General features: G+C 37.9%; 2 protein-coding genes across 3 annotated transcripts in view; one reads left to right on the forward strand and one right to left on the reverse strand.

Moving 5' to 3' along the window:
• LOC134743000 (uncharacterized) overlaps positions 1-14,770 on the forward strand; it is a 31,771-nt gene extending 17,001 nt beyond the window's left edge. Inside the window, exons 2-12 of one of the 2 annotated variants that reach the window (XM_063676260.1) lie at positions 5,419-5,540; positions 6,087-6,195; positions 7,430-7,542; positions 9,099-9,211; positions 9,471-9,549; positions 9,984-10,114; positions 10,619-10,735; positions 11,191-11,336; positions 11,925-12,031; positions 13,078-13,168; positions 13,651-14,770. In XM_063676260.1, the coding sequence (XP_063532330.1) occupies positions 5,419-5,540; positions 6,087-6,195; positions 7,430-7,542; positions 9,099-9,211; positions 9,471-9,549; positions 9,984-10,114; positions 10,619-10,735; positions 11,191-11,336; positions 11,925-12,031; positions 13,078-13,165 (1,125 nt within the window). In that variant the 3' untranslated portion in view covers positions 13,166-13,168; positions 13,651-14,770. The remainder of the gene's footprint in view (positions 1-5,418; positions 5,541-6,086; positions 6,196-7,429; positions 7,543-9,098; positions 9,212-9,470; positions 9,550-9,983; positions 10,115-10,618; positions 10,736-11,190; positions 11,337-11,924; positions 12,032-13,077; positions 13,169-13,650) is intronic. The other variant, XM_063676261.1, reaches the window with a different exon arrangement.
• Positions 14,771-15,040: 270 nt separating this feature from the next.
• Positions 15,041-27,402, reverse strand: LOC134742999 (carboxypeptidase E-like). The gene is made up of 8 exons (XM_063676259.1): positions 27,035-27,402; positions 26,758-26,954; positions 26,378-26,533; positions 23,441-23,607; positions 22,563-22,717; positions 19,846-20,106; positions 17,956-18,098; positions 15,041-17,362 (listed from the first exon to the last, which is right to left on the reverse strand). Exons 1-8 carry the CDS (start codon positions 27,252-27,254, stop codon positions 17,231-17,233), a joined length of 1,431 nt encoding a protein of 476 aa, XP_063532329.1. The 5' UTR covers positions 27,255-27,402; the 3' UTR covers positions 15,041-17,230.
• Between the last annotated feature and the right edge of the window lie 449 nt (positions 27,403-27,851).

Here is a 27,851-nt window from a genome sequence, read left to right on the forward strand (position 1 = left end):
TTTTAAAACCTGCCCTGCAACGATTGCACATATTTAATCGAAACGCACTCTTAAGACGAAAGTGGAGGACTCGCGCGAAATCGCCTTTTCATACAAACGTAGTCCTCATTTTCCTCTCTGGATATTAACATTATTGAAAATATTTTGACACAATTTGTTGTATATCGACCACAGCGCCCCTACACTTGATTCTTTTTGAATTTTGAAACATTATAAAAGTTAGGAGCATACGGAGCATTTAAAGTTTTGTATGAAATTTGTTTTTCGCTCCAAATTTTTACAATAATCAAGAAATCAAAAAAGTCTAACGTAGAGACATAGCTATTGTTAATATACATTTAATTATGAAAAATATTTTCCAAAATGGATGGCAATATTCAGGGAGGAAAATGGGGACTACGTTTGTATGGAGAAGCGGCCGTTCCCTTTCTTCTTAAACTGGTTGTTTGAGCGATCAACTCGCCTCTGTTTGGCAATAACTTTCCTCTCTGCCTAGTAGGTAATGAAAAGGAACGAACATTGTAATATTTGTAATGCAATGGTGGAAGTTGATCGTAAATTATTTTGGTAAAAAAAAACCTAAAAAAATCGTCAATCGTCTAGTACGGTTAATAATATTTTTCCTAATTTATAAACACGATTTTAAAATTAGGCATTACTAATACATACTACTTAATTATATCTTTGGCATCGTCCATATACATCACACAAAATTAATAATATAATTCAATTTATATAATAAGTCTATATTGAGTGGTACAATTTATAATAAACGATCTCGTCCAGATAACCTTTCGGACAATAATTTACTTATAGAGGTTTATCTTCTCAATCCAGGAAGTAACTAAACCTAAGGCTTTCCGCAAAAGAATGGCCATCAATTGCTTGGAAATAAATTGAAGTTTAGAGTAATGTTGGAGCTATCAGGCAGATCGTGTAGATCGTGCGCGTGCGACGCCCTAGGCCGCGACCCGCGTCAGCCCGTTTCCTGGAGCAAATATTAGAGTAAAGGTAAAGGGCCTTATTCATGGTTCATCTTGCTATACGTGCTATGGGCAAAACGATAAGAGTAGATTTTTAAACTTGTTTTGTTACCTTTCTTTGAAATTTGCGTAAATTATATTCCTTGGCTATTTTTAGGGTTCCGTACCTCAAAAGGAAAAAACGGAACGCTTATAGGATCACTCGTGCGTCTGTTTGTATGTCTGTCTGTCCGTCTGTCACAGCCTATTTTCTCCGAAACTACTGTTGAAATTTGGCACACATATGTAAGTTTGTGATCCAAAGACGGACATGTAAACATGTAGACCACTTTTGGGGGGTAATTGATAAAATTAAAAATAAAGGTTTTTCAAGCCATATCGTGCTATATATCAAGTAAAAGAGTTCATTGTGAGAATCTCAAATTAATATTTTTATAATTTTAGTTTTACAGTTTAGAATTTATTCAAGAAAAAAATGACCATCCCCCCCCTTTATCTCCGAAACCACTGTATCTAAAATGTTGAAAGAAATACACAAAATAGTTTTAAAGACTTTACCTTACCTTTACCTTTATAGATGGCAGGAAAACCTATTAGAAATGTGCAGTCAAGCGTGAGTCGAACTTAATTACTTACTTTTTGATCCGACCCCTACGGGTTTTTAAAAGTGAAATGTCTTTAAATTTAAAGTTAAATGTCTTTAAAAAACCCGTAGGGGTCGGATCAAAAACGTTTCACATAAAAAATACATTGTTATTAATTGTGTAATATACGGATCCCTTGGAACGCGAGTCCGACTCGCACTTGGCCGGTTTTTATTTCTTACTTGCACTAATGTCTTGAAAAAAATAACACAAATTACACGTAGAGCCGTCAAAGTACGTGAGATATTTTTGAGCGTTTTGTCCTCTTTAGGCATTTTTGCAGGTCACGGTCAGAGGCAACAAGAGATTTTTCTCAAAAATGGACGACAAAGTCGACGTTGCCGGTTAAAAAGTAGGTCGCGAAGTGCGTAGTTTATGGTCAGTCAAAAAATTAAAAAGTTAAAAACATTGCAGTCTCGATTTCGGGACTGCAATGTTGCATACAAATTCCATTATTTGTCGAGTTCCAAACTTTTTAAAAGTTGAAGTGACCATGTCAAATGAAGGCATAGGTCCATTAAACAGCCAAACAAATGATCAGTACTTATTATTATAATGTTGGTACCGCGACTATTTAGGTGTCTCAAATAGATTGGCGTATTTTCAGCAGAAAAATACACTTCCATTTTTAATTAAAAAAATAAAACGGCGGCAAAGCAAATCTTTTTACTTTTTTCTGTGAAAATATATACATAAGAATGTTGCTTCTGTAAAATATTTCTATTATATTTGCATTCATTGCGCCATTTTTGAGAAAAGCACTATATATGACTCGGCTGGAAGGCTACTTGCTAGCTTCGGATTCAATTAAACGGACTCCCAAGGTCGTCCGTTTAAAACGAATCCTCAGCCAGCAAGTAGCTACTTCCGAACCTCGACAATAATGTACTAATATGGGTACCTACAGTCAAGCGTCGAACATTGACGACTTTTTATTAATCTAAATGTAGGCGTAATATAAGACAGCGACTTCCGTTTCATTTTTGTCAAGAGAGAGAATTGTCAGTATTTCAGTAAACATTACTTATTCACTTATGTATCAAACCTATCTTTGTTTTAGTGTATAGAATTTGGTTTCTAACTTTATCGAAAATATTAGGCAATGTACATTATGTCGATAGCATAGAAGCTATACTAGCAGTAAATAGCACACAGTTATTTAATAGAATAAGAGGTAACATAGGAGTTGATGTTTCAGCATTCTCAGCTACGTTAACAAGATGGATCGAGAATAAGTCCTAACTGGCAGCTGCAGCGACTTGCGTGGGCTAGCCCCGAAGGCGAAGCTAATCCATTCGTATCACGCTCTGCCTTCGAACAATCGATTTATGCCATCTCGCCAAACTTGGAAGTTTTAGCACGGCATCGGCATACCTACATTAGCTACCACGGAGCGCTTCCTAGTAGTGTAGATCTCATACTACCATGTAATTCAATGGAATTACAGCAATCAGATAAGTTTTCATATCTCAACTAAAATTGGTCCAAAATTGTTTAACCGATTGTCATTTGTCAATAAGTAGGTACAGTCAAATGTGAAAATATGCTGGGTGCATACATACAACTTACTGAAAAATATGTCCCATAGTTCTTAATTCGCCGACTGAAGAGCTATGTATGACATATATTTTTGAGTAGGTAAGATATATCTGTGTACCCGTATTTTTACACTTGATTGCACAGTCGCTATTAGATATATTATATCGAAGCGGCCAAGGTACTCACAAATAATTATATAAACACGCCTCTAGTGTCAAGGCGTTAGAGTGCATGTTTAGGTATTTTTGACGACCTCTAAATCTAATGGCGACTGTACAAAAGCAAGATTACAGGAAACTTTAAACAAGAAAATCATTGCTTTGAAACACTAAAGATTGACTTTGTGCGTAATTGATGGGTATTAGTAATGGGTAAAACCTTTATTTAATTTGCAAGCTTCGGCCTAAGATGGACTTCAAAAATCGTGGAAGCAAGAATTGAGCATTATTACAAACATATAAGGTATATTTTCAATATTCTTCAGCTAGCATCTCGAACCGTCGAGCGAGCAAAGAGTAGCAATTTGTTTTGTTTATGTTTATGTTCTGTCATACTTCAAGTCTAGTTGCTGCGGTTTATATACTAGTTATTATTCTGAGGGTTTACTCGATAGCAGGACAAGTTGTATTATCCATTTAGCTATGTAATCTAGTCAATTAAAGTGTAGGTTTTCCTTGTGCATACCTAATTTGCGTACTCGTCAAGGACCAATTCGCTCCAGAGAGCAATAACATAGGTATGTAATGATCATCATTATAATATTTATAATAAACTATGTATTGTATTTTTGTATTGTATACCAAATCTCGGATGATCGAAAACAACTAACAAGCGCAGAAACACAAGACCTAGCAGACAAACTGCAACCAAATAAAGTTTGTAGAAATTTGCATATTATGATATGAATCAGCTCAACGTACGAGTATAAACATAAACATGAAAATTAAATACGATACTTAAAAAATATATAGACCGAGTGCAAGGATTTGTAAACATTAATGTTAAGGCAGTCACAGTGCCAGTGTACGTTAAGCCCATTAGCAAATGTTTTAAAAACAAAACCGAGGATCATTAATTGTTATCATTGACTATTACAGATTCCAATCTAACAGTTTGTCGGCAAGTAAAGACATTATTCAAATTGCCTAATTACGTACACGCACAAGGCGTAGTGAACAAAAACAATCTATGCACACAATCGTGTGCAGTGTCCATAGAAGGAAGGTGGACGCAACGAGCAGGAAATCCTTGTATGCGATGATATGACTTGCAACGCATGCGCAAATGACAAATTGATGCAATTGCGACTAAAGTGAGCGTCGTAAATTTAGAGCATGTTTGACAATTCAATAATACGTTGCCAACGATGTACTTTAATTTATATGGGGCTCTCGTGTTTCGTTGATTGTGCTACATATATGCACTGGGTAATAAAATAGGCCGGTGTCCTGGTTGTATTAATAGTAGATCGCGATATGACCGATATTTTTGGTGGTAGCATTTAATTCATGAACGGATGAAAGAGATCCAGACCAATGTAAAGAGAGTACTTAACTACTTACCGCCGCTGCAGTTCTGCTGTGACTTCTAGTCGATGCATGATGCCCTATCTTTAAACTTACCATATGGGCATAAAACACCACGTAGCCAACGCACTCGAACGAAACGCAACTGCCTCTGTCGCACTAATATGGAAGAGTGATAGAGACAGATGACTACACTACACCACGGAGCGTAAACTATTGGCACGTTGGCTAGGCACCCTGAAATAATTAATTACTCTTAGTCTTTTATCCCTCAGGTTTTTCCGACACTGACAATAATGTCACCAATCATGCTGTCATAACTCATAGTGCATTCCGCACCGTTGAGGCGTTCAGCCATTGCTGATGAGCATGATATAAATAGGCCTCTTTATATGCCTATAAAGCTGATGGGCATTCATTTGTGTGATGAGCATATTTGTTCCTGAGTTTTGTGTATTATCTATGTATATAAGTATGTATTTATCTATTTAAGTATGTATATCGTCCGTATCGTCGCCAGGTTGATCTGTGTAAGATTGTCCCCAAATCACTCTTCTCGGTCCTTCAGTCTCGGTGACTTTACAAGATACTAAACTTTAATAAAAACAGTGAGATATAATGTGTCTAACTATCATCATAGCCTTCTGTTTGTTTCTAAAATAGCATCACAATTTACTGGATTTTCTAAAATGCCTGGAAAACTGACAAAATTATCTTTTGTTACAGAGCACCGAAGGGAGCAGCGAGTTCGCCCCCGTAGTGACAGCTACCTGCAAGACGGGCGTAATGTCCGTCAAGATTAACTTCAACCAGCCGTTCTACGGGGTTGCTCATGCGAGAGAGTTTAGGTAATTGTATTATTAAAATTAAATACAACCCAAAACCTACACCCACCTTCCAGAACGTCACACAACAACTCTATTAGGTGGGTTGAAACAAAAACAAGTTGACACAGAGCTTATCTACAGTTGCGACGCAAGTACTGTATTGGCTTGGTAAAAATAGAAAATGGGTTCTGCTTTTATCTTTGCTACAACCCTTTTTAGTCTTCCCTATTACTTACATGTATTTCCGATGATGAGTAAGGTGAACAGAACGCCTGCGGAGGCATTTTATAGACGAGCGGCATGCGAATCCGCATCCATTCTGAAAATGCGTAACATATAAATTATTATATGGTATTATAGTATATAAATATTACTAGTTTGTATATTGGCGTTAGTATTAGAATTTATATTTAGAATTTTTTTTTTCGCATCGCACTGCACCCACCTTAACAATTTCTGTTTGGCCCAGTGGTTGACTGGTAGAGAATGCCTCAAGGCATTAAGACCGCCTTTTGTACTTGTTCTTGTGCAATAAAGTTTAAAATAAATAAATAATAAATATTTCAGAACACCAGCATGCATGGCACAAGGCAACGGTTCGGAGTCCATGAGCTTCGACGTCAGCCTGATGGCGGCACAGGGCTCGCCGGACTATTGCGGAGTATTCTGGAACAACGTAAGTGCTTCAAATTGTATGCATTTATCACAGTGATTAGGCCAACGAGACAGCGCTATGTACGCATGTAACGGTGTCTCGCTTGCACACCGGAGCAGTGGAGGTGGGTTTAGATTCAGGCCGCGAATGTACACGCATTTTGGCTAACGTATGGGCGTTTAATTAGAGTAATTCGCGAAATGCATGCACGGTTCGCATAGAATGTATAAAACAAAACAAAAAAACAATTTAACATCTCTGTTGAAATGTGGTTGAATCATTTAATCGATATATGAGGGTAAACAAAAACATGACTTTTTCTCTACATGTGTAGGTCATTGTGACTTATGACCCACCGATACCTACTTATATCAATAAGTATCACATACATATTAAACATATTAATAACGGGTCACTCACGTATTTTAAGTCGAAAACGCTCGACATGTTTCACTCCGTACCGAGGAGCTCATCAGGAGCAAGCTCCCGCACGTGAGTGACCCGTTATTAATATGTTTAATATGTCTGTGTCTCACAGAAGTTTTGTTATTAAAGTATCACATACTAAACTTCAATAAAGCACACCGAATTAATGCCTTGTTCAGCATAGACCTATATAGATTATGAAATGTTAGATTGTTTATCTTACACTTTCACCCGCATAAACATTACACAACTTCTATTAATCGATTTCCCTCATTCGATCTATCAGTTCACAGATCTTGGTAACTAAACTGACACTGTATGCGTCTATACAAAAAACATCAGCTAACTAAGGGATTCGGATTGACGACCGGTCTGGCCTAGTGGGTCACTGACCCTGCCTGTGAAGCCGATGGGTCTGGGTTCGAATCCCGGTAAGGGCATTTATTTGTGTGATGAGCACAAATATTTGTTCCTGAGTCATGGGTGTTTTCTATGTATTCAAGTATTTATATATATCGTTGTCTGAGTACCCATATCATTGGGCTTACCGTGGGACTTAGTCAATCTGCGTAAGAATGTCCTATTATATTTATTTATTATTTATTCAGATCGAAGGTCATTGGCGTTAGGGAGCCCCTTAATATATAATAAAAAATTGTAGTACCTAAGTATCGCTCGCAGACGTTTCTGCATGATAAAAAATAGTTTAAACAAAACCTGTTTGAGTCTGGGGTCATTAGTCATTATCCTGAGATTCAGGATTCTTCAATTAAGAAACAGCGTCATTTTTCGTATGATTTGAAAACTACGTGTATTTGGTATGTTTCAGCGCACAGACGAACGTTCCCTGCCGTTCGCGGTGCGCGTGCATCGCACTCTAGAGCTGGCTGATGACAAATTCTACGTCATCACGTGCGGGAAGGCGGGCTTCAGGAACGCTAGGTACCTACAATCTTATTTAAAACAGTCCGGGTTTCCTTAAGAGCGCTATTACATTTCGGCGTTGAGCGAGTTTAGGTATTTTACGCGCTGCGGCGGGCTGTGCGAGCTCAGTATGCCGATCCCTTCTACCACGTTTTCCCTCTCGCTCGCACTACAATGATGGATTAAATAATCTTGATCCTTCGTGAAGCATACTGAAAACAATTATAACGACACTAACTGTACTTAAATTTTAAAATCATTTTTAAAAACAGATACTAAAATGATAGTTGGATTGGCCTGTTTACTATTAGAGTTTTGAATGATTCACGGTTAGTTTCACTAGACTTATATTGATAAATAATACAAAAGGTAATCACGGTCTATATCCCGGTCAATATAAGTCTACTGTTTACTATTTTATAGATACCCGACTATCCTGTTTTTGACGTTTTTGTAGTAGTGTAACAGAAAACAATATTAGTTTTGTACTAATTAACATTACAATAGTGACAACTGCCATTTTAGTATAGAGAATTTAAAAACAGAACAAGAATGCAGTTAGGTACACGATGTCTTTCATACCTAGTAAGGCAATTTTACAACAAAAGGTAAATCGCTTCTTGAGGTCTCTTCTATCGTCTATAATTGTGCCAAATGAGGAATAATACAAAACCTATGATCAGCTGGCAGAGATAGAAATATATATTAGATTAGTAGAATACGTTTTATAAAACTTATTAGGTACCTACGAGTTTTTCAAGGTTCACACGAAGTAGAAATTGTGACAAACATTCATCGTCTCGTAAACACTCAAAGTGTTTTACAAACTTTTATTATCGTCGAAAATTGTAACGAGACAAGAATTTCTGTACAGCGCTCTTGAACTTTAAGGACCTGTTGCGTAGGTAGAGGACATTATATTTTACGCGAGTAGGTAAGGAAAACGCGGGTCCTAAACTTGTATACGTATATTAACAAGGTTATAACAAGAGGCTCTTTAAAACACACAAAATAACAGATATCATGGATATGTAGCAAAGTTGTTAAAATAAACATTTTATCATATTATATATGCGGTAAGAGGAAAGGGGACGACCGTTTTATCCATATAAACGCAGTCCCCATTTTCCTCTCTGGATATTGACATTATGGAAAATATTTTTACATAATTCGATGTATATTAACCATAGCTATGCTATGCCCCTCCATTTGTGCTTGCCCAACCAATGTTTTTGACTCCTATAATAATTAAAAATTCGTAAAAAATCAAACGAAAGGGCAGTAGTGGTTGATGTATATCAAAATGTGTCAAAATGTTTTCAAGTATCCAGAGAGGAAAATGAGGACTACATTTGTATGGAAAGGAAACTTCGCGCGGTCGGCCACCTTCATCTTAAGTAGATAATTAAATGTATCGTACCATATGGTCCATATGCAATCGAATACCTACTGCTATATTGAATAGGTACTTATTGCCTTATTGCAGACGCCACCTTTACTTTATTTCATTCGAGCCAGCTTCCGTGTATTCGCTGTAACGAATAATCTACATACGTAATTTAATTTATTTGCAGAAACGAAACCTCACTCGTGTCCCTACGAATGTTGAACGAAAATGGCAAAAAGATTATGAACGCCGCCTACAATATGCCCTACACGCTGCGAGCGGAGATGAGCAAGCCTGACGGTAAATAAATGATTATAATATGAAGCACTGTATTAATATGTATTTAAATGATGTTTCTAGGACATCAAAGCCAGCTGGAATGCAAAAAAATGCACTTCCGATCTTCCGGAGTGCAGTCTACGAAAACATTAAAAAAAAAACAAATTCATTAGGTACTAAATTATTAAAAATATTACAACCTCTACAACTAGGTAGCACTTGCCTTGATATTTAAAAAAAAAGGTTACCTAACCCTTAATATATTTGTTTCCCATTTCAGGAGCTCATGGCATCAAGATGAAGAGCTGTTTCGCATTTAACATGAAGAACAACACAGTGGACTTGCTGGATAAGCGAGGGTAAGAGCATTATTATATTTTATTAAGTTTGATACAAAATGTTTTTATTGCCTAAAGTAAATTATATATGTTTTTTATTAGCTAAAGTAGCAGTAAAATTTAATAGTTTTAACTGTTTCGAACACTTCGGTAAATAACTATTATGGAATTTCCTTCCGCGAATCATCCGGCTGTGCAAGTAACTCCTTGTTAAGGTTTTCTCGATGTACTATTTTTTTTTCATATTCTTCAAAAACGGAGAGTATAGGGTCAAAAAGGGTGGGCAAATCGTACCTATATGACACCTCTGGAATTGTATGCCTCCCTCCATAGGCTGCGGTCTACGGTAGGGTAGTTTGCCTTTGCATTGTTAGACAATTTTATCAATCATCATCGCCATTCCACGCAAATGAAGTCGCTCACGGAAGCTAGTAGTGAACATGTTGTATGTTCAGGTGTCCGATAAAGCAGCAGTCAGTAGTGGTGCGGTCGGAGAGCGGCGCGGCCGAACTCTTCATACCCGCCATGTTCCGCTTCCCCGACTCCTCGCAGATCAACTTCCAGTGCGACATCTCCATCTGCAAAGGTACTGTAAATACTAACGATAACTGTTTAAATAAGATAAGATACAACTCATCTGACAGAACAAAAATCTGTAAGTAGGTATCCCGGTTGTGTTTGGGAAGAGTATGTACTCTTCCGAAAATAGTTTTTTCCAGATCGCGATTTTTGCCAATCGCAATTTTTACCATTTTATTTTTTCTCAATAGCTTCCTTTCCCGAAAGAATTTCTAACCATTCGCATATTTTCCCATTAATTTTATTTTCAAGTAGCTTACTTTCCTGTTAGGTTTACTGCTTTTTTTACGAGTACTTTTCCTTTGATAGAAATATTACGAGTAACTTGCTTAGTAGGAATGTAAGTAAATGCCGACTGAATATTAGAATACGTTTATTTTTGAATTTGGTTTAAGTCATTTGCCGTTTTTAGGATACGAGCTCACAGTTCATTCAGAATCGTATTACCTAAGCGTAATTTGTTGTATTGAATAAGTACTCTATGATATGAATGTGTTGTAATCTTTTTCAGGAAGTTGCCCAGTGCAGGACTGCGCCGTGGACGACGGCGTTGGCGTAGTAGGTGAAGAGGAGACCACGGTCACTGCCTCCACGGGGGTTTTCGTGTTAGATCCTAATGATAGTGCAGGTATTTTCTTACTTAATTATTTTCATTAAACTTTGCCTAGGTAATAAGGGTCACGGCAGGTGACCCTTATTAAGCGCTAACAACATCAAGAGAATTGTTATTTATTAGATACATTGCCCCCCGTTTTACTGATTGGGAATATTTTGTATTATTCCATTGAGACAGATATCTTGCAGGCGTAATTAAGAAAAACTTGAGTGTCGTATGAGAAGGAGGATTTAAAGGCCGTAAGTACCGGTATCCAAATAATATATATATATATTGAAATTGCGGCAATTTGATTCCTTTACCTTAATAACTTAAAGCTGTTTGCCGTGGTCCCTTCAAAATCTTCTAAGAGCTGGTTTTACTGTACCTACTTACTCAATAGTCATCTATATAAAAATCCAGCTGTAATGGACACGAATACAAAAAGTGGTTATACAAATAAACAAAAATTATGTCGTATTCCACAGTTGCAGCGTTGAGCTGCTCCGAAGGCGGCATCCACCCGCCGTGGCTGCTGTACCTGGCCATCGCGCTCGGAGTCATGTTCCTCGTGATGCTGCTCATCAACTGCTTCCTCTGCACCGCCATGACGTGCTCCTGCGCCAGGACTGACGTGAGCTCTCTCTCTCTCTAACACACCGGCCAGGCAGAGGCACTATATCCGACCATGGCTGCACCTGGCCATCGCTGGAGTTATTTTCCTCTTGATGCTACTCAATGCTTTCCCTGCACAGTCATGTGCTCCTGCGCCGGACTGGCGTGAGTAAACTAGCAGCATGCAGCAGTAATTTGGTTTGTACCTTCAGTAATCTTAAGGCATTCCATCTTATCACGGCAATCGACAGATGGCGCTATAGTATCTGCACGCAAATCTACAGCTAGGTACGGTTTATTTATTAGAAGGCATCAAGTGCTGAATTGTGCTATCAAATTTTAAATGTTACTTGCCTAAAATAGAGTTTCCAAACAACTACCGGTGAATTTCAGGTCTCAGTTGCATTACCCACTTGGTGAAAGATCTGAACTTTCTATTATACAGTTGGTATTTATTACACGAGCCCGAAAAACTAAGATAAATTCTAGATTGGCACTCTTATAATGGCGACCTTATTAGCTACCTATTCGATTAAGTTCTTGGGATTGGTGCCTGTAGAAAGGGCCGTTAAGTTTATCCACCTACAAACTATCATATTTTTTGCAGGTGATCGAGAAGGACCCGTCAGTGGTGGAGGACTACGATCCGTACCGCAGCTGGCACGGCAGCCAGTACGGCAGCAGGTACCCCTCGTCCACCATACACTCCGCGAGGTAACACCCATACATCACCATACCACTACTTTTACATTTATATTCCAGTTTGTCTATGCGTGCCATTCTTAACTACCTTTTTGACCACCAATTTTCATATCCGGAGATGTCACTGACACGCTATCATTGGTCTATCCCTTATTATAACAATAGCGCGGGGTATTGTGTGCGGGAATGTTTTAGTACACTATTACACAAGCTAGAAAATACGTAAAAACAGAAAGTATTTTAACATTTCTAAGCATATTTAGATCTTACTACCTACTTATCTTTAATTCATGGCAACTATTTTACAATAAACAATGTTATAAGTAATTATAAACAAAATCATTCCCGCACCCAAAACCCTGGGATATGATTATAACAATGTAAGACGCACGGCAAAACATTCACAACACCTCTACTTAAGGGTTATTGCCGTTCAAAGGGTGAAGCGGCCTTTAGGCATGGCTATATTTTGCTAGCTGCATGAAAATACTGCAACGATATGTGGAAAGGAAGTTAGTCATGTTAACTATCTTGACGCATGTCGTTTTGGCTTTCATGCTGTTAGCTGAATTGGTGAATCGCCTACCTACGAGTAGGTAAACTCAGAAGATACAACATGTAATACCTAATCCTAATGCCAATAATAAAATATGTGCATTATATGCATTAAACACAATTTTGAGTATACCTATACAGGTTGTTCCGTAAGTAGCAAAATAACAGTTAGTTAAGTTAATATATCTCACGATAGTTTAAATTCGAGCAAAATAACATTTTCAACTTATTTCATTTGTCGATTTCGCCATTTAATTATTCGAAATTTATCCATATCCATTGCGTTTAATTCCCGTTCTAAACTTCTAACTAAGTAGCTAAATCAGCACCTAAGACTAAACTGTAGATACAGAACAACTAAATATTGCGAGTACCACTAAGCTTAATGCTAGCGGCTAGCGTTCACTCGCCAATGCTTAACATGCCATTATTTTTTATTTTCCACACTGCGACCACAATATTGAGAACTACACACAATTCTTATGGCTTGTTTGTTAATACAGGTCTGTCTCGGATAACAGCGACCACTACGCGATAGTGCAATCCCGGCCTGGCAGCCGGCACTCCGGCATGCATCGGAATAGGCATTAAAAGGTAGGTAATCTAATGACTAGGTTTTACAAACTACGTGGGCACTTAATTTACTTTGGTTACTTAGTATGTTAGTAACCATTACTAAGGTTTACAATCGGTTATTGTGACACATTGACATGAGTGATAATTTATAAAAGCCCGAGGATATTTTAACAAGTACGGTAGACTTTCCAGTGTACGACATGCTAATGCCCAGTAAATGACATCCTGTTGTTACCTTTATCGCTAATGACATAAGTTTAAAGACGACATGTAGGTAAGTACTGGGACAGCGACGAGCACTTGAACGTCTACCTTAACGTGTATAAGTATAAGCGTCTAATACTTTATAAATTAGCTTATACAGGGAGTTTTTACGGTTCCGTAGTCAACTACGAAACCTTACAGTTGCGCCATGTCCATCCGTCTGTCTGTCTGTTGGTTTTAATAACATCTAATGGTAGTTTTGATATTGTTTTCTAATGTTAAACGTTTGCTTTCAGAATCTGATACGGAAATCTCGAGTGGATCGTAGCAAGTTGATGAAGAAACTAAAGATACAAAAGATGTATTATAATTGGATTTTTAGGGAACCATTGCCTAATTCATAGAAAAATGTTAAAAATATTAAACATAAGTTAAATCCACTTCCAAACTTCGAGATATGAATCATTAACAAGAGATATGTTAAAAATACGAGTGGTGCTTTGAATAATATTCACAAATTTTAACATAACAGTATTTAGACCTTAGTCTGTAACGTTACCTAAGCTAGAACATAAAGGTACTTCCGTATGTTCAAATGAATTTATCTTGTGCCATTTGTTTCCACGTACCTTGAAGGACTAACGATATTTGGTACATAATGATTAATGACCGCAATAATTCGAATTTAATACGCAATTTGATACAACGAATCCGTCCAAAATTATCTCATAGAGTTAAAATAAATTAATGTATTGTATGGTTGTACTTAGAATAAGAGATTGAGAAATACACCAGTATAGGAAATAAATGTAATTATTAGGATTAATCTAGTATAAAGACGCGCGCCTAATAGGCGTGGGTTAAAACTGTACCACATCATACACTGTGAATTATAGTGTTAATTTACATGAGTAGTTAGTACTTCCTCAGCTACCTAGGATATTTAATGTGTCGTAGTTATAGTTATAGTATTGCCTGTCAGAATGTGTAACTATGTCGTAAGCGAGTGATATTAGCTATATGGCAACATCTCTTTCTGATTTTGTGACTTATAATTTCAAAGACTTACCTCTAACAGTTTGTAAACTTTCAGTTTTTTTTTTTACTTTTGCCAACAGTTAGGTAGTATATTTAAGATTCAAAACTTGGCTTCTCTAGTTTAGAGTAGAAACAAAGTTAGCACCTCTTAAATTCATACGAGAACCTTTTTTTGTACAAAGTATTTGAAACTATACCTTTATGTTATGATTTTAAGAGTTACAAAATTGGAAAGAGACTTGAACAATGAATAGCGATGTGCTCATTCCGTCTTCCCGAGTAAATGGAACTTTAATGAATAATGATTGAATCTCGTTTAATGTGTGCTATGTGTTTGTGATAAACCAAGAGAGAGTGACAATAAAATTTCATAACACTGCCGTTTGTTTTAATCACCTAAAATTAAATGTGCCCATACAAATAACAAAGCTAAAAAAGTTTTATTTGCTAAATTATTTATGTTGTATTTTTTGTTAAAGTTCCCCGGTCTGAATTAGAATAAAAGCTATATTCTCGTCATAGGTGTTCGAATTTCTACATCACTTTCTGACCTTTTTATATATTTTTAGTAGTTATATAGACACCTTGCATAATTTTTTACCTGAATAACTGAAGGTAAGATATGAAATACAAATAAAATAATCTTGCTCACACAAAATCTCATATTTTATTCATTATTCAGTGTCAAACACTTGTGAACTTTACATTAATATTATATAACCTACAAGTTTACACATTACATTACAATAATAAACTATATTTAGAGGAATGGTTAAGTGGTCGAGTTAAGAGGAATGATTCGAGTTCAAATACATTTAGGTAGGTACATACAGTTCACAATAATTATAGAATAGATATAAAAAAGTAAAGGTTTAAAAATAAATAGTGTAAAAAACTTTAGCTGCCAATATTTACCTAAAGGTTATAAAATTAATAATTATACAAATCTCATTTTCAACAAAATACTAATTATTACTTAACCCCTTGATGACTGCTGTCATACTAGTTTATTATCGGCATAGATGTCAATTTCAGGTTTTCAGACATTAAAGACATGCAGTTTGTAGTATTATTATACGGCAGAAGACTTGGCTGACTAACCGTTAGGTTAATCAGTCAGTTAAAAAAAAATCTTTCTAGCATCAAGGGATACTATGCCCTCGTATATTTGCGACTTTTTCGATTTATTCATAAAGTTTAATCGATAGAAAATCGCACCGAAACATACCTCGCCTTAATGATAAAACCTTATCAATAATCAAATTAGCTAACAGCAGTGCTCGAAGGGTTAACTCTTACATCCACTAACCTAACGGAGCTTTATACATAGAAGGTACTTCACTGAGGACTAGAAAATATTTACTACTGGTAACATGCAACAATAAACGTCTATAAACCTACATGAGGCTCTAAATCTTTGTGACATTGCCAGGGTTTGTATTATATACTCTAAAATATAACCAAATGATCTACTATTTATGGCACTTTAGTAGTACGATAAATAAAATATTTGCTTACTTTACTTACATACCTCTGATCAAATGTTGTGATATACATTTTAAACAACAAGTAATTATAACCCTCGTATTGCCAAAAGCAACCAGAAAAACTTACATAAAAAATTGACTTGTTATTGAATGTAAATCAACTACAACCTTAGGCAGTAAGAGGGTTAAAATTAGTCCAAATACAAACTGACTTTTGGTGTAATGGATACATATGTTATTTTTAATTGTGTTTGATAATAATCGCGAAAATCAGTTTTAACATGTCCTAAAACGCGCGTCGCGACAAACAGGACGAAAACATCGAATAAAATCGCAAAGAGATCTTCATTTGAGGTTGATAAAGTTGAGGCACTATCTAGTGAAACTTCACTGCAAGGTTTTTTTATTAACTTTCTGCACTTTATCATTACTTTACTGCAACAATGCAGATATTATAGGCTGCTCTGGCCCTGACATTAAAACTTGAAAGAAGAATGTGCGTGGATAAATGCCGCCTAAAGGAAATTGCATTAAAAATATACCAACCATATATTATTATTGCCCTTTCCTTGACAGTTACCTCCCGTCCTTGTCGCGGCGCGTGAGATCCTCTATAACATGATCACGTTTATACCCTTCATTTGTATCTAACCAGCTATGACGAATTCTTTATAATTATATATCGTCATCTCTATAATTTTTCGGCCTGCCCGCTGCTGAAAATAACTCCCTTAAATATAGAACACACAGTAATTGGCATATTTTATATCTTGTAGCAATAACATTTACAAGCTAAATTTAGCAATACTCGTCCCAATAGACGGTCCTGGAAGCCTACCGCGAATATAAATTTTCTAAATTCGTCTATCTCACTGTAGCAGTGGCAGTGTAACTCCAAATAGCAGTAGAGGCGAAAATAGACGAATTTCGATGTCCAACATTTGCCATTTTGACTTAGCCAATTCACACTACGGAATGCAGCAATGATTTTGCAAGGCGATTGCCTTGTTCCGATACTGTTCTTGTATTGAAAGATTAAAAAACGAGTACCGGGAGCACACCCAATATGTGTGAATTTCACACAGCGGCAACGTAATCTGGTGATCCAGGTACTATCTTTCAAACGTGCAACCCAACTATTGCCCAAAATGACTTAAATATCTTAGGGAAAACTATTATTTGAATGAACCAATTCTAAGATGAAATATTTTCGTAAGAACCAAAAACAACGTTGGTATGGATACTTGGCATTGGACTTGTATTTATATTATAGTATTGAACTGTTCGGTACCTGAAAGAATACATAACGGATATAAACGTGATCGTGCTACCTGTGGTTGTTTTACTTCGTTTAATGTTGGTCGGGCTTCACCATGGTGTTGACGACCCTCTCGTAGAGCGAGCGCTTGTAGATGCGCGGCTGGCCCTCGCGCAGCCCGCGCGGGTACGGCCCGATCTCGTCGTCGAACCAGCTGCTTGTGGGCTAAAACAGTTCCAAAAAACATATTCAGTCGCATTTTTAAGGATGTAACAAAAATAGTGGGGATCCGTTTAAGGGCATATTCGGTATCGTGCTCTGATTAGGAAAAAATAGAAGGAATTTTTTTTTACACCTCTCTGGCTTACCTACACATCTTCATTCAATCACTGAATTTGGTAAAAAACAGCCTAATGCAAAACTCGTCAATATAAATTGTATTTCGGTTTAGTTTAGGCATGAACGATCACGAAATTGACGGGGTATACCCATAAATATGTGTAGGTGTTCTGTGACGCACATGAACTCGATTACGTCAAAAAGCTAAGGCGTTACATGTGGGTAGGTGTTCGTGCGTAAATCTTGAATATGAACGTTGTTCTCGGTTCAAATATATAATTATTATTTATTTGTGTTTATTTATAATCTTTACAGAGTTATAGAATACTTTTTAGTGGGCACACAACTGGAAGTAATTAAGTATTGATAAACATTTATAATTATATCATGCAAATCGCTAGTCAAATGAGACTAGTAAAAGTAAGGATACCTACATTTTGTAAAGTTATAATCCTGAAAGGTGCCCACTCAATACTCACCTCTAGTTTAAAGTTGAGGATGTGCGCTTGGTTCTGGTTGTGAGGTACTGTAGCCACTCGTGACACTGAGAAGTAGCCGGGATGACTCGCAGTTATCTCGTAGTGTCCCGGCGTCAGGAGGCGATAGTAGTCGCCGAAAGCACCTGGACAAGAATTTGTTTAGTTATAACTTATAATGATTATTATTTATGATAAGACTAGTATTTTTAAGCTAGTCGAAACTGGCAATTTGGAGACAATCATGCATAGATTGTCCAAATACAAGTCTCACATTGAGGGCAACCGCGTTTAATTTCGCCGCTAGGGGCGCTAGGATAGAGGTTTTTCAAAATGCCAAATGCATAGAAGTTTTGGGGGTTTCAAGCTTTTTTTAAAGGAAATTTTCACTCATTATTCATAATTATGATAAATTAATAAACAATAGTCACATGGCTAACTAAAATATATGCAAAATTAAACAGGTTGAAAAATGGCACATTTAGACGTTAAAATACCTTTGTGTATATTAGAACGTATTGATTTCATAAAAATGAGCATAGAAGAATTTTGAGATGTGTTCTTCTGGACCTACATCTACAGTGGCGCCAACTGATGAGCACGAAAACGGTAGCCCTCATTTATTACAAAGTTTTGAAAGCGTTTGCGATTAGCAAGTCTGTGAAAACAACGGTACAGATACCAAAATAATCAAAAGTACCAAACCAGTACTGATTCATTTTAGCTCTCTTTACTATTGCGGCTTCCCTACGGGCCCTACGGCGAACGTAAACCTCGTAAAAGTAGGAAGTACTCAGTTACCAGTTAATTGAGTTACCGTGCGTCGGAAACAATCTCCTCGATTAGCGGTTGACAATAGCTTACATAAGTACGATCGCAGCCTGTGTCATGGCATTGTCTGGCCTAGTTTATAGTTGACGGCTCAATGGGATTATTTACGTTCTGCTCGATTCAATATTTAATACATTGGAATATACCTAAACACTTGTTTTAGCAACTGTACTAGAGAATTAGCGTAAGTCTCCGGTGCAAATAATAATTAGAGATGACACGAATATTCGGCAACTATTCGGTATTCGGCCACTTTGCCGAATACACGGTATTCGGCCGAATAATGCGTACTGCTCAGCTGAATACTTATTAAACTTACTTATCTAAAAAGAAAATTTACACAATTAATATGTACGAAAACGATTACCTATATATTGTAGGTAATGTTTAAAATGCATTCTTGGGAAGTTAATATACTTACCTAAATTAACTCTTTTGAGCAATCAATATGCAAATATTTATATTTTTATCGAAGGTTACATTTGCTTGATTCTAACCACATACTACTGAGCAACACATAGTAAATGTTGTCTTTTGTAGACGAATAGTTTTCGAAATATAAGTGACTCAAAATGTATACATGTCATGCCGAATACTGGGCCGCCAAATATTCGGCGATTCTACCGAGAGTGTGGCCGAATGTACGGTATTCGGCCAAAACCACTACTCGTGACATCTCTGTGGATAATTAAGAATTTGTGGATAGGTATTGGTTATGTACCACTTTCTAATACTTATACAACAAATCGGAAAAATCCCCGCCATAACCAGTTGCGATAAGCGATGTTAATTCAGGACAGGACATTTTAAAAATGTTGGTCCACTAGTCACCGTAAGGTTTTCTAAATGGGAAAGAATCTTTGACTGGTGACAGGCTGTTGGAATTCAGGATCCTAAAAACCAGGAGAACAGGATCCAGCCATAGTGAAAATGGGCAAGTCTAGGCTTGACTAGAATAAACCATGGGAAATGGACAGCGTGGATGAAATTTGCAGAGGAGCGAGGAGTGTGCCATACCTAATAAAGAATTCAGGCTAAATATATAGATAGCATTAAACTTACCAGTAGTAACATCATGTCGGATAGGCCTCGGTATCGGTCTAGTAATGTTCACTACGGAGATCACAGCGTTCTGAATAAACCCAGAATCATCAGTCACCACACCCTTCACTCCAGTATGCGCCTTCCACAAGTAGGCCAACATAGCTTCCCTGTTCCTCTCCCATTCGGCCTCCAGTTTGTCCGCACTAGGGAACTTATCGCATCCCAGCTCCAAAGTCACTTCAAATGCGTTCGTGGCCAAGTAGTTGAAATCTTGCATGCCTGAAATATTTTAATTGGATTAGGTATTTAAGCGGACTTTCAAGTCGTTGAATAGAAATGCTAATTTGTGAGTTGTTGCGATTATTTGAGAACGCAAGATAATGGTTTTCTTTACGGCGTCTTTTTGCAATTATACAATTTTTATACAGTAGAGATTAGGCATCGATATTTTCATTGCTTTTCGAGCTTAAGAAACGGGAAGGTAATATAAGGTAAAGTAGGCTGCCCCTATCCTCGTCCTGCCCATAAAGCACATAAACATAAAGCCACAACAAACATAAAGCCTAAAGGACATATGTATTCCATTTTTAGCAAGTTATGAATGAAAAGCCGCGATAGGTTGGTTACACTGAAAGTTCTATTTTTACTTAAAACGTGAAACAAAGGAAAATCAACTCTATTTTTTAGATAATTTGGTTTAAATTTCAATGGCTTAAACTGGGTATTGTGGGCAGGACGAGGCTATAATTCCTGAAATTTCTCGTAGATAATGGTGCACAGTGTTTCCTAGTAACATCGCAATACCTCACTTAGATAAATTATTGATAGATGAAATTTAATGTAAAAATTTATTTTATTATTAAACAAATCAAGAGCGGTATCAATATTCTAATGCAACACGAATATTTGGGAAAATAAAGCGAAGTGAATCTAACTGAATAGTAGATGTCGCCCCTTTCCCAAACAGAGTTTTGTTACTTTTTATGGAAAATTGTCTATTATAAACTGAAATAAATGTCATATACTAAGAAAAAGTGACCAAGGCCTCCAGTGCCCCAGGCTGGAATCGAACCAGCGTCCTCTGCTATCGAGGCAGGTGCCTGTGCCATTCGGCCACCGGGCCACAGCGGCATAGGTCGAATTTTTCCAAGTATATGCACTTCTTACTGAAAGCTCATGGCGCCCCCTGGCCATTCCTAAGGTAGAACAGTATGGTTCGACCTATGCCGCTGTGGCCCGGTGGCCGAATGGCACAGGCACCTCCCGCGATAGCAAAGGACGCTGGTTCGATTCCAGCCTGGGGCACTGGAGGCCTTGGTAATTTTTTCTTAGTATATATATGACATTTATTTCAGTTTATAATTTATATAGTAGTGTTTCTACTTGAAATAAAAACAAATTAAAATATTTTCTAAAAATAATTTAATTTGTTCTAATACTTCTAATAAAATTGTCTTTTAATTTTAGAATCGACAGTACCTAAATAAAAGTAGATACTTAACTCCTGAATCCTGATTGACAACAAATGTTTGGCTAACTTTAGATTATCTGATTACGCACTATAGGTATAACTAGTTACAAAAACTGTTAGTTACAAAAAGTTGTTTATTAGCGTGCAATGACAATGTGTAGGTGGTTCATAGATTCACATCGACCTTGAACAATATTCAATGTCACACATGAGAGCTGAGCTGAAGATAACTATCATTAAAAAAGTGTTTGCAAAACAACAGCGGACAATGATTCTCAAATTAGCATCACTAAACCAGTTTACTCATGGTTAGCGAGTGGTCGCACATAAATGTCAAGTCGCCATGTCACAGACATATCTGAGTAGACCACGAATACTAGCTACTTTGCTCGACAACAACTGCTTTTGCGATGACACCTGCAGAGTCCGTCTGAGAAACTACCTCTGCACCCTGGGTGTGCCTAGTCACACTTTCGGGTGAATTTGACGTTTAATGGTGGCGTGTTGCTTGCATTGTCGGTGCAGAGTTAACTCGGCATGATACCCCTATGATAGTCTTCATATTTAAAGGCTTCTCATCACAAAAAAAGTAAATACTAAAATGACACGTGACAATTTATATAATCGTCTAGATTTAACAAATTTTGGAGATGCAGTAACGTGACATGAATGTGGTCCAGGGATAAGCCGCACGATTGTTACATTTGGTTTTCAGACAGATCATGTCGGATGCGACATCTACTTCGATATGTCCGTGAGCTAGCACATAAATGTCAGCGTCCACGTGAAGCTATCTATTATGTGAGAACCGAGATACTTCCTGCTTCAGAACTCTGAGAACCTTCCTTTACAAGTGAATGTTATAACGAGAGTTCTTTGTTTAAAGTTTTCATAACAAGTGCGATAAGGCAATCAGAACAGGCGTAGAATTATTAACCCGTGAAATATGTCATTAGAGTAGTAGAGAGGTAATGGTCAATAATATCTTTTAATTAGACCGAACATATCGATAAAGTAATTGAACAGATATTTTGATTTAATACTGTTATATCTACATATAAAAAGCAATTGCAAGCCAGTCGTATTAGAAATAATTCAGGTGAGATTATACAGTGGCGTAGCTAGGCGTGGGCGAATCAGGCTGTACTACGCCGAGCCATTAGTGAGGCCGCCGTGCTTGCCTAAGTTGTAGGTGGCGCAGTCACCGCTAGTGGCGTTACCCGCGTGATGCCAAGTTAACGTGTTACACGCCTATGTAACGTACCTCCCTTCAGGCTGTACCAGGCCGCGCCGTTGGTGACGCCGCCCTGCTTGCCGAAGTTGTAGGTGGCGGAGTCGTCGGCGCTGGTGGCGTGGCAGCCCGGGCGGCGCGGGGACGCCATGTCGGCGTGATTCATTGCGTAGCCCAGGGCCAGCGCCCTGTGAACAAGTGCTGGGTTTACAAGACTGCCACTTATTAAATAACCCTTAGATGGTATCAATATTTGAAGAGACCTGGAGGATCGATTTTAAAAGAAATCGGCCCAATAACAAAAATATAATGACCACTTAAGTAATACTTACACTTAAAACCAACTTACAAGATAAGAAACTCCAACAATCCCTAAAGTCAAAATCAAATTATCGTTCGTCTCTGGTCGTAAGGGTAGTTGGCCATGAGGTTCCCGCCGTGCATGACCGCAGTACTAATGGCACCATCAATCGCCTGGTCCCAACAAACCTGAGTTCGCCGAGTACTCCGAGACGGGCGCGCCACTGCGACTCTCGTCGTATAGGGTATAGGTGGCGACGAGGTTCCCGCCGTGCATGAGGTCAGTACCTACTAATGACACTACCATAAGGCTCATGACATAACCAAACCTGAAAGTATCATCGTCGGGGCTGGCCGAGTACTCGGAGACGGGCGCGCCACTGCGACTTTCGTCGTAAAGGGCGACGTGGTTCCCGCCGTGCCTGAGCACAGTACAGTCGCCATCAGATATATCTGAGCGGCCGAGGTGCTCACAAATATCTGAACACGCTTCTATTGTCAAAGCGTTAAGTGCGCGTTCAGATATTTTTGAGCACCTCGGCCGCGCCGATATATCTGATGGTGACTGTACCTACTAATGACACTACTATAAGGCTCGTGACACAACAAACCTGAAAGTATCATCGTCGGGGCTGGCCGAGTACTCGGAGACGGGCGCGCCGCTGCGGCTCTCGTCGTACGGGTAGTTGGCAACCAGATCGCCGCCGTGCATGGCCGCGCTCAGTACGAACGGTATGGACATCATCCATCGCATCACCGCTCGTGTCTCAGGCTCAAGCTACAACAAATAAAGTTGTTGTAGCATGCGAAAAATCCGTAATCTCGGTAGGTATTTCGCCTACAAGGTAACAATTTGGATGTGAAGGGGTACTTTTATCCGCTAGGCGTGGGCGAATGGGGCCTTCGCCCACGGCCTCGCACTAAGGGAGGCCTCGCAAAGCCAACCTTTTTATTACCTTGGGAAAACACATTGAAAAGGGACTCGCAGATGTGGTTTTCGCCCACGGCTGGATTGGTTCACGCCACTGCGTCTAGATATCCGCAATTTGCGCTACGGGCTTCAAAATTCCTGTGTGCAGTCTTTATTAGTTTCCTTTCGTAAAACAAGTGCGTAAACTTTGTCATCGTATTTAAAGGTTTATTATATTGCCAGATGCCATAGAAGTGCTCCATGTGCAAAAACATATGGTATTCATACGTCACCATTAACCATATTTAAAGGCTATTGGGGTGACATTCTATTCTGCAAAACTGATAGAATGACTACAATTTTTTGTGCAAATTTATAAGTAGGTATTTTTATAGCTCAGTCTATATATCAAAAACATAACATTAATTTCGAACGCGACGCTAGCACGTCCACAGCCCACTTATATCCGGCAGGGTACATGTCTACTGTCATTATCACTGCAATTTGCAAAGGAAAAAATCAATAATTTCATATATTGTTATCTTATCACGCAAGCACAATTCAAATGAATACAATACTGTACTATATGTAAAAGCCGATAATGATTCATAAACAATATCTATAATATAACTGCCTTCAAATTCAAATCCGAGTTACTACCTAATTTGTGTGAAATATTTACCTACCTACTCCAAAAGCTAAGTACTGCGGCAAATCATTCATGGAAATCAATACAATGTTTGTCTATTTTGATATTGAGCATATTATCTTACATGTATTTAAGAATAAGACCGGCCAAGTGCAAGTCGGACTTGCGCACGAAGGCTTCCGTACCATTACGCAAAAAACGGCAAAAAAATAACGTTTGTTGTATGGGAGGCCCACTTAAATATTTATTTTACTCTGTTTTTAGTATTTGTTGTTATAGCAGCAACAGAAATACATTATCTGTGAAAATTTCAACTGTCACGGTTCATGAGATACAGCCTGGTGACAGACGGACGGACAGTGAAGTCTTAGTAATAAGGTCCGGTTTTTACCCTTTGGGTACGGAACCCTAAAAACTAAGCGGAAAGAGCTGTGGCTTCTCCAACAGATTTTTGCTGCCTGATAATAATAAGTCTGTACCCATCCATAATAATAATATGAGCATGTGTAAACATTGCAAAATTAAAATTGTTTTTCAATAAAAATATTATTATTATTTGTATCTCCTTGGATATCACGGGCCTATAAATCCCGGTCTTTTGATAGGCTTGCGTGGGGATATAGATCCAACACGTAGAGTCCCCTTGGAGAGCTTTAATGTCATGTAGAACGCCTGCTGGAACCCGTTCACAGGCGCAACAATGGACACCCATGAACCGGTCGCAGCAGGCATTGGGACTATTGCAGAAAAAGTGAACAGTATACCCGTCTATGGATTGAAGTTTGGGTGGACAATGAGACTGGGCTATTGTAAAGAACTCCGGACACCTGCCATAACAATGTTAATACACGTTATCGAGGCAGGTGGTGACTTGCCGCTGACTAGATGGGCCCCTGAAACTGCCGTCGTGAAGACGACCAGGAGCAACACCGGTGTGAGCGGCTCAGGGGTGTCGAGAGGTGTGCGCCGCTTTCTACCCAGTGACTGATGTTAACAGCCACTGTGCCATATTATTATTATTATTTGCATGATCATATTCAAAATTTTATAAGTTTTGAAAAATTATACTAACTGCTTTGTTTAGATTGGACTAAGATTATTTTGTGTAATATAATATTGTTGGATAATAATTTATATGGCAAACTAGAGTAAAGGATTTTTGGCCAGAAGTGGGACGAATAGAAATGGAAATAGGTATAAATAAGTTTTTGTCGAAGAAAGTCTTCTTTGATATGCTTGTATCAAAAACGTATTTTTTTATCTGTACTTCTCTTTTAAGGCCGTTCCATCGGTTTGCCGCTGTCACTGTCACATTTCGTAAGAAAGAACGGGAAAGATCATGCGCGCCAAGTGTCAACTTTGATCGAACTTTGTCGATTTTTATTTATTTTAAAAACGTTACCTTACAATATCGAAATTCGAAAGCTATGAAATTACTATTTAAGGTAAGATTGTTTTTTCTCCTTTTTTTGTTTTTTTTTGTTTTTTTTTTGTTCACATAATAAATAACCGAGTAAAGTTGGATTAAAAGTCAGTTAGAGGTTACTTTGGGAATTAATTGTATCGAGCGAAGTCTCATAATTCGTGTATCGGAAGCTATGATATTAAAGTTAATATAGTCAAGAACTACATATATTTTTTTTACGTCTACGAATATCAACGCCTCTTAGAAACACACGATCATATAAGGAGACTTTTCGCCTTCTGGCTCAGGGAACCGCCTTAATAGGCAACTAGTACTCATCGAGACAATTCTAACAAACCCAAACACAATTAATTGGCTTTGTTTCAGCACAGAGTTCCTATGACCAACTCCTATATTCATCATCTGATCAGCGCGATGGTACCATAATATTACATTGTCACCCAACTTACATATGTATGTGAAGTTTCAGCTCAATTGATTAATGAGATGTATAATTTAGCTTGCAAGATTTGACCCGAACATTGCAAGTAAAATAAAGGCTCGTAAAAAGCTGGTTAACTCACAGGAGCAGCGAGACGGGTCACGTCTCTCAGTAAGTGGTTGTTGTGGTTGATGCCCTGTCTCTCAAGCTCAAATGTGATGGCGTCCAGATCAGGGAAGTTCCGGTTCAGATCCACAGTGTGGTTGTTGTAGCGACCAATGAGATAATCCTGGGTTCCCTAAAATAAAACATAAAATACAGATAGGATTCTTATACAAAATCTTATTAGCTAGTGTTCTAAAATATTTTTAAAAATTGCAAACGTTGCTAGCCTTTAAGATGGGAGTACCCTCTTAATAAGCATGGTGTAAATCCAATTTAGTTAATTATATTCACGATGAATAGTTCCCTCGGGACTAGTAAATACACTCAGCAATAATGCAATTAGTTTAATATACTTACTGTGTCTGTTGCCAGCTGCCATCCATCAGGGTTCATGGAAGGCATCAAATGGATGCGCGTGTTGTGTATGAGCGCTCGAATGCGGCGGTCGCGGTTCAAGTACTGGTCGCACAAATAATGGGCCAGGCCTAGCAGCAACTCACGACCAAGCACCTCATTCCCGTGGATATTCCCGATATATTTCACTTCAGGCTTATCTACACAAAAATATTTAAATCAGTTACAGAAAAAGTCGATATTAAATTGAAAAAAAATAAGTCTACCCTCGAATACTTACAAGGCTGATGGATTCCTGGTTTATCCGAGAATTCAATCACGTAAAGAGGAACATTTTGTACCGACGGCTCGGTAAGAGCATAAACTCTCGATATGTTTGGACATTTTTGATGAACTTCCTCCAATATTAGCGGCAACTCTTCATTATTATGATGTCTCCAAGTAAATTCGGCATTCGCAGTAAGAAATACAGCAAAACAAAGCACTATTAATTTTGCCATTGTTATCGTTATAGTTGTATTGGTTTATTTTTAAACAAAGCACAACATGTTATTCGTTCGGCCTAGTGAGATTTCAGTATCGATCGAATTCCCGCCTACGTACAAGCTCACGGAAAACAACACCCTATAAAGACTCGCAACGCAAACTAAACTGCTGAACGAGACAGACGCGACGATGAATGAAGTGAAGTTGGTCGGTATCTAACACTGACGTATATCATGACGTATTATGTGACGCATGACAGCCGGTTAACCAATCACGTGCTGGCTGTAATTTTCAAGCTATTCAAGGCATTACTAAAACGGTCGTAATCAAATTTAGACAAAAATCAGAGTCGTACTCAATCATTTTTCATTTAATATAGTAATTGAATGTTGGATGGCGCTGTTCCGTGTAGTAAAAATCCTGAACCGCGCTATTAAGATTTTTCTTAAAACAATGACCCCAGATTTTGTTTAGTTACCTAATTACTTCCTAGATGTCACTACTACGAGTAGTTAAACATAGATTAGTATATGTTATTACTGTAATAGATAAGAAACTCTCGGACATTTCACGTTCACGTCTCTACTAGTGCTGCCCCTAGCGGTCCTGCT

This window comes from Cydia strobilella, chromosome 7, assembly GCF_947568885.1.
Source record: "Cydia strobilella chromosome 7, ilCydStro3.1, whole genome shotgun sequence".
Taxonomy (NCBI): Eukaryota; Metazoa; Arthropoda; class Insecta; order Lepidoptera; family Tortricidae; genus Cydia; species Cydia strobilella.

Bases quoted from the DNA above. Each gene is read 5' to 3' on its own strand.
- LOC134742999 (XM_063676259.1), bottom strand. From the start codon at position 27,254: ATGGCAAAATTAATAGTGCTTTGTTTTGCTGTATTTCTTACTGCGAAT. The intron at 26,534-26,757 runs GTAAGTATATTA...GTTTTATTTTAG, and splicing joins GGCAGCTGGCAACAGACACA to GGAACCCAGGATTATCTCAT. The intron at 20,107-22,562 runs GTACGTTACATA...AAAATATTTCAG, and splicing joins CTGGTACAGCCTGAAGGGAG to GCATGCAAGATTTCAACTAC.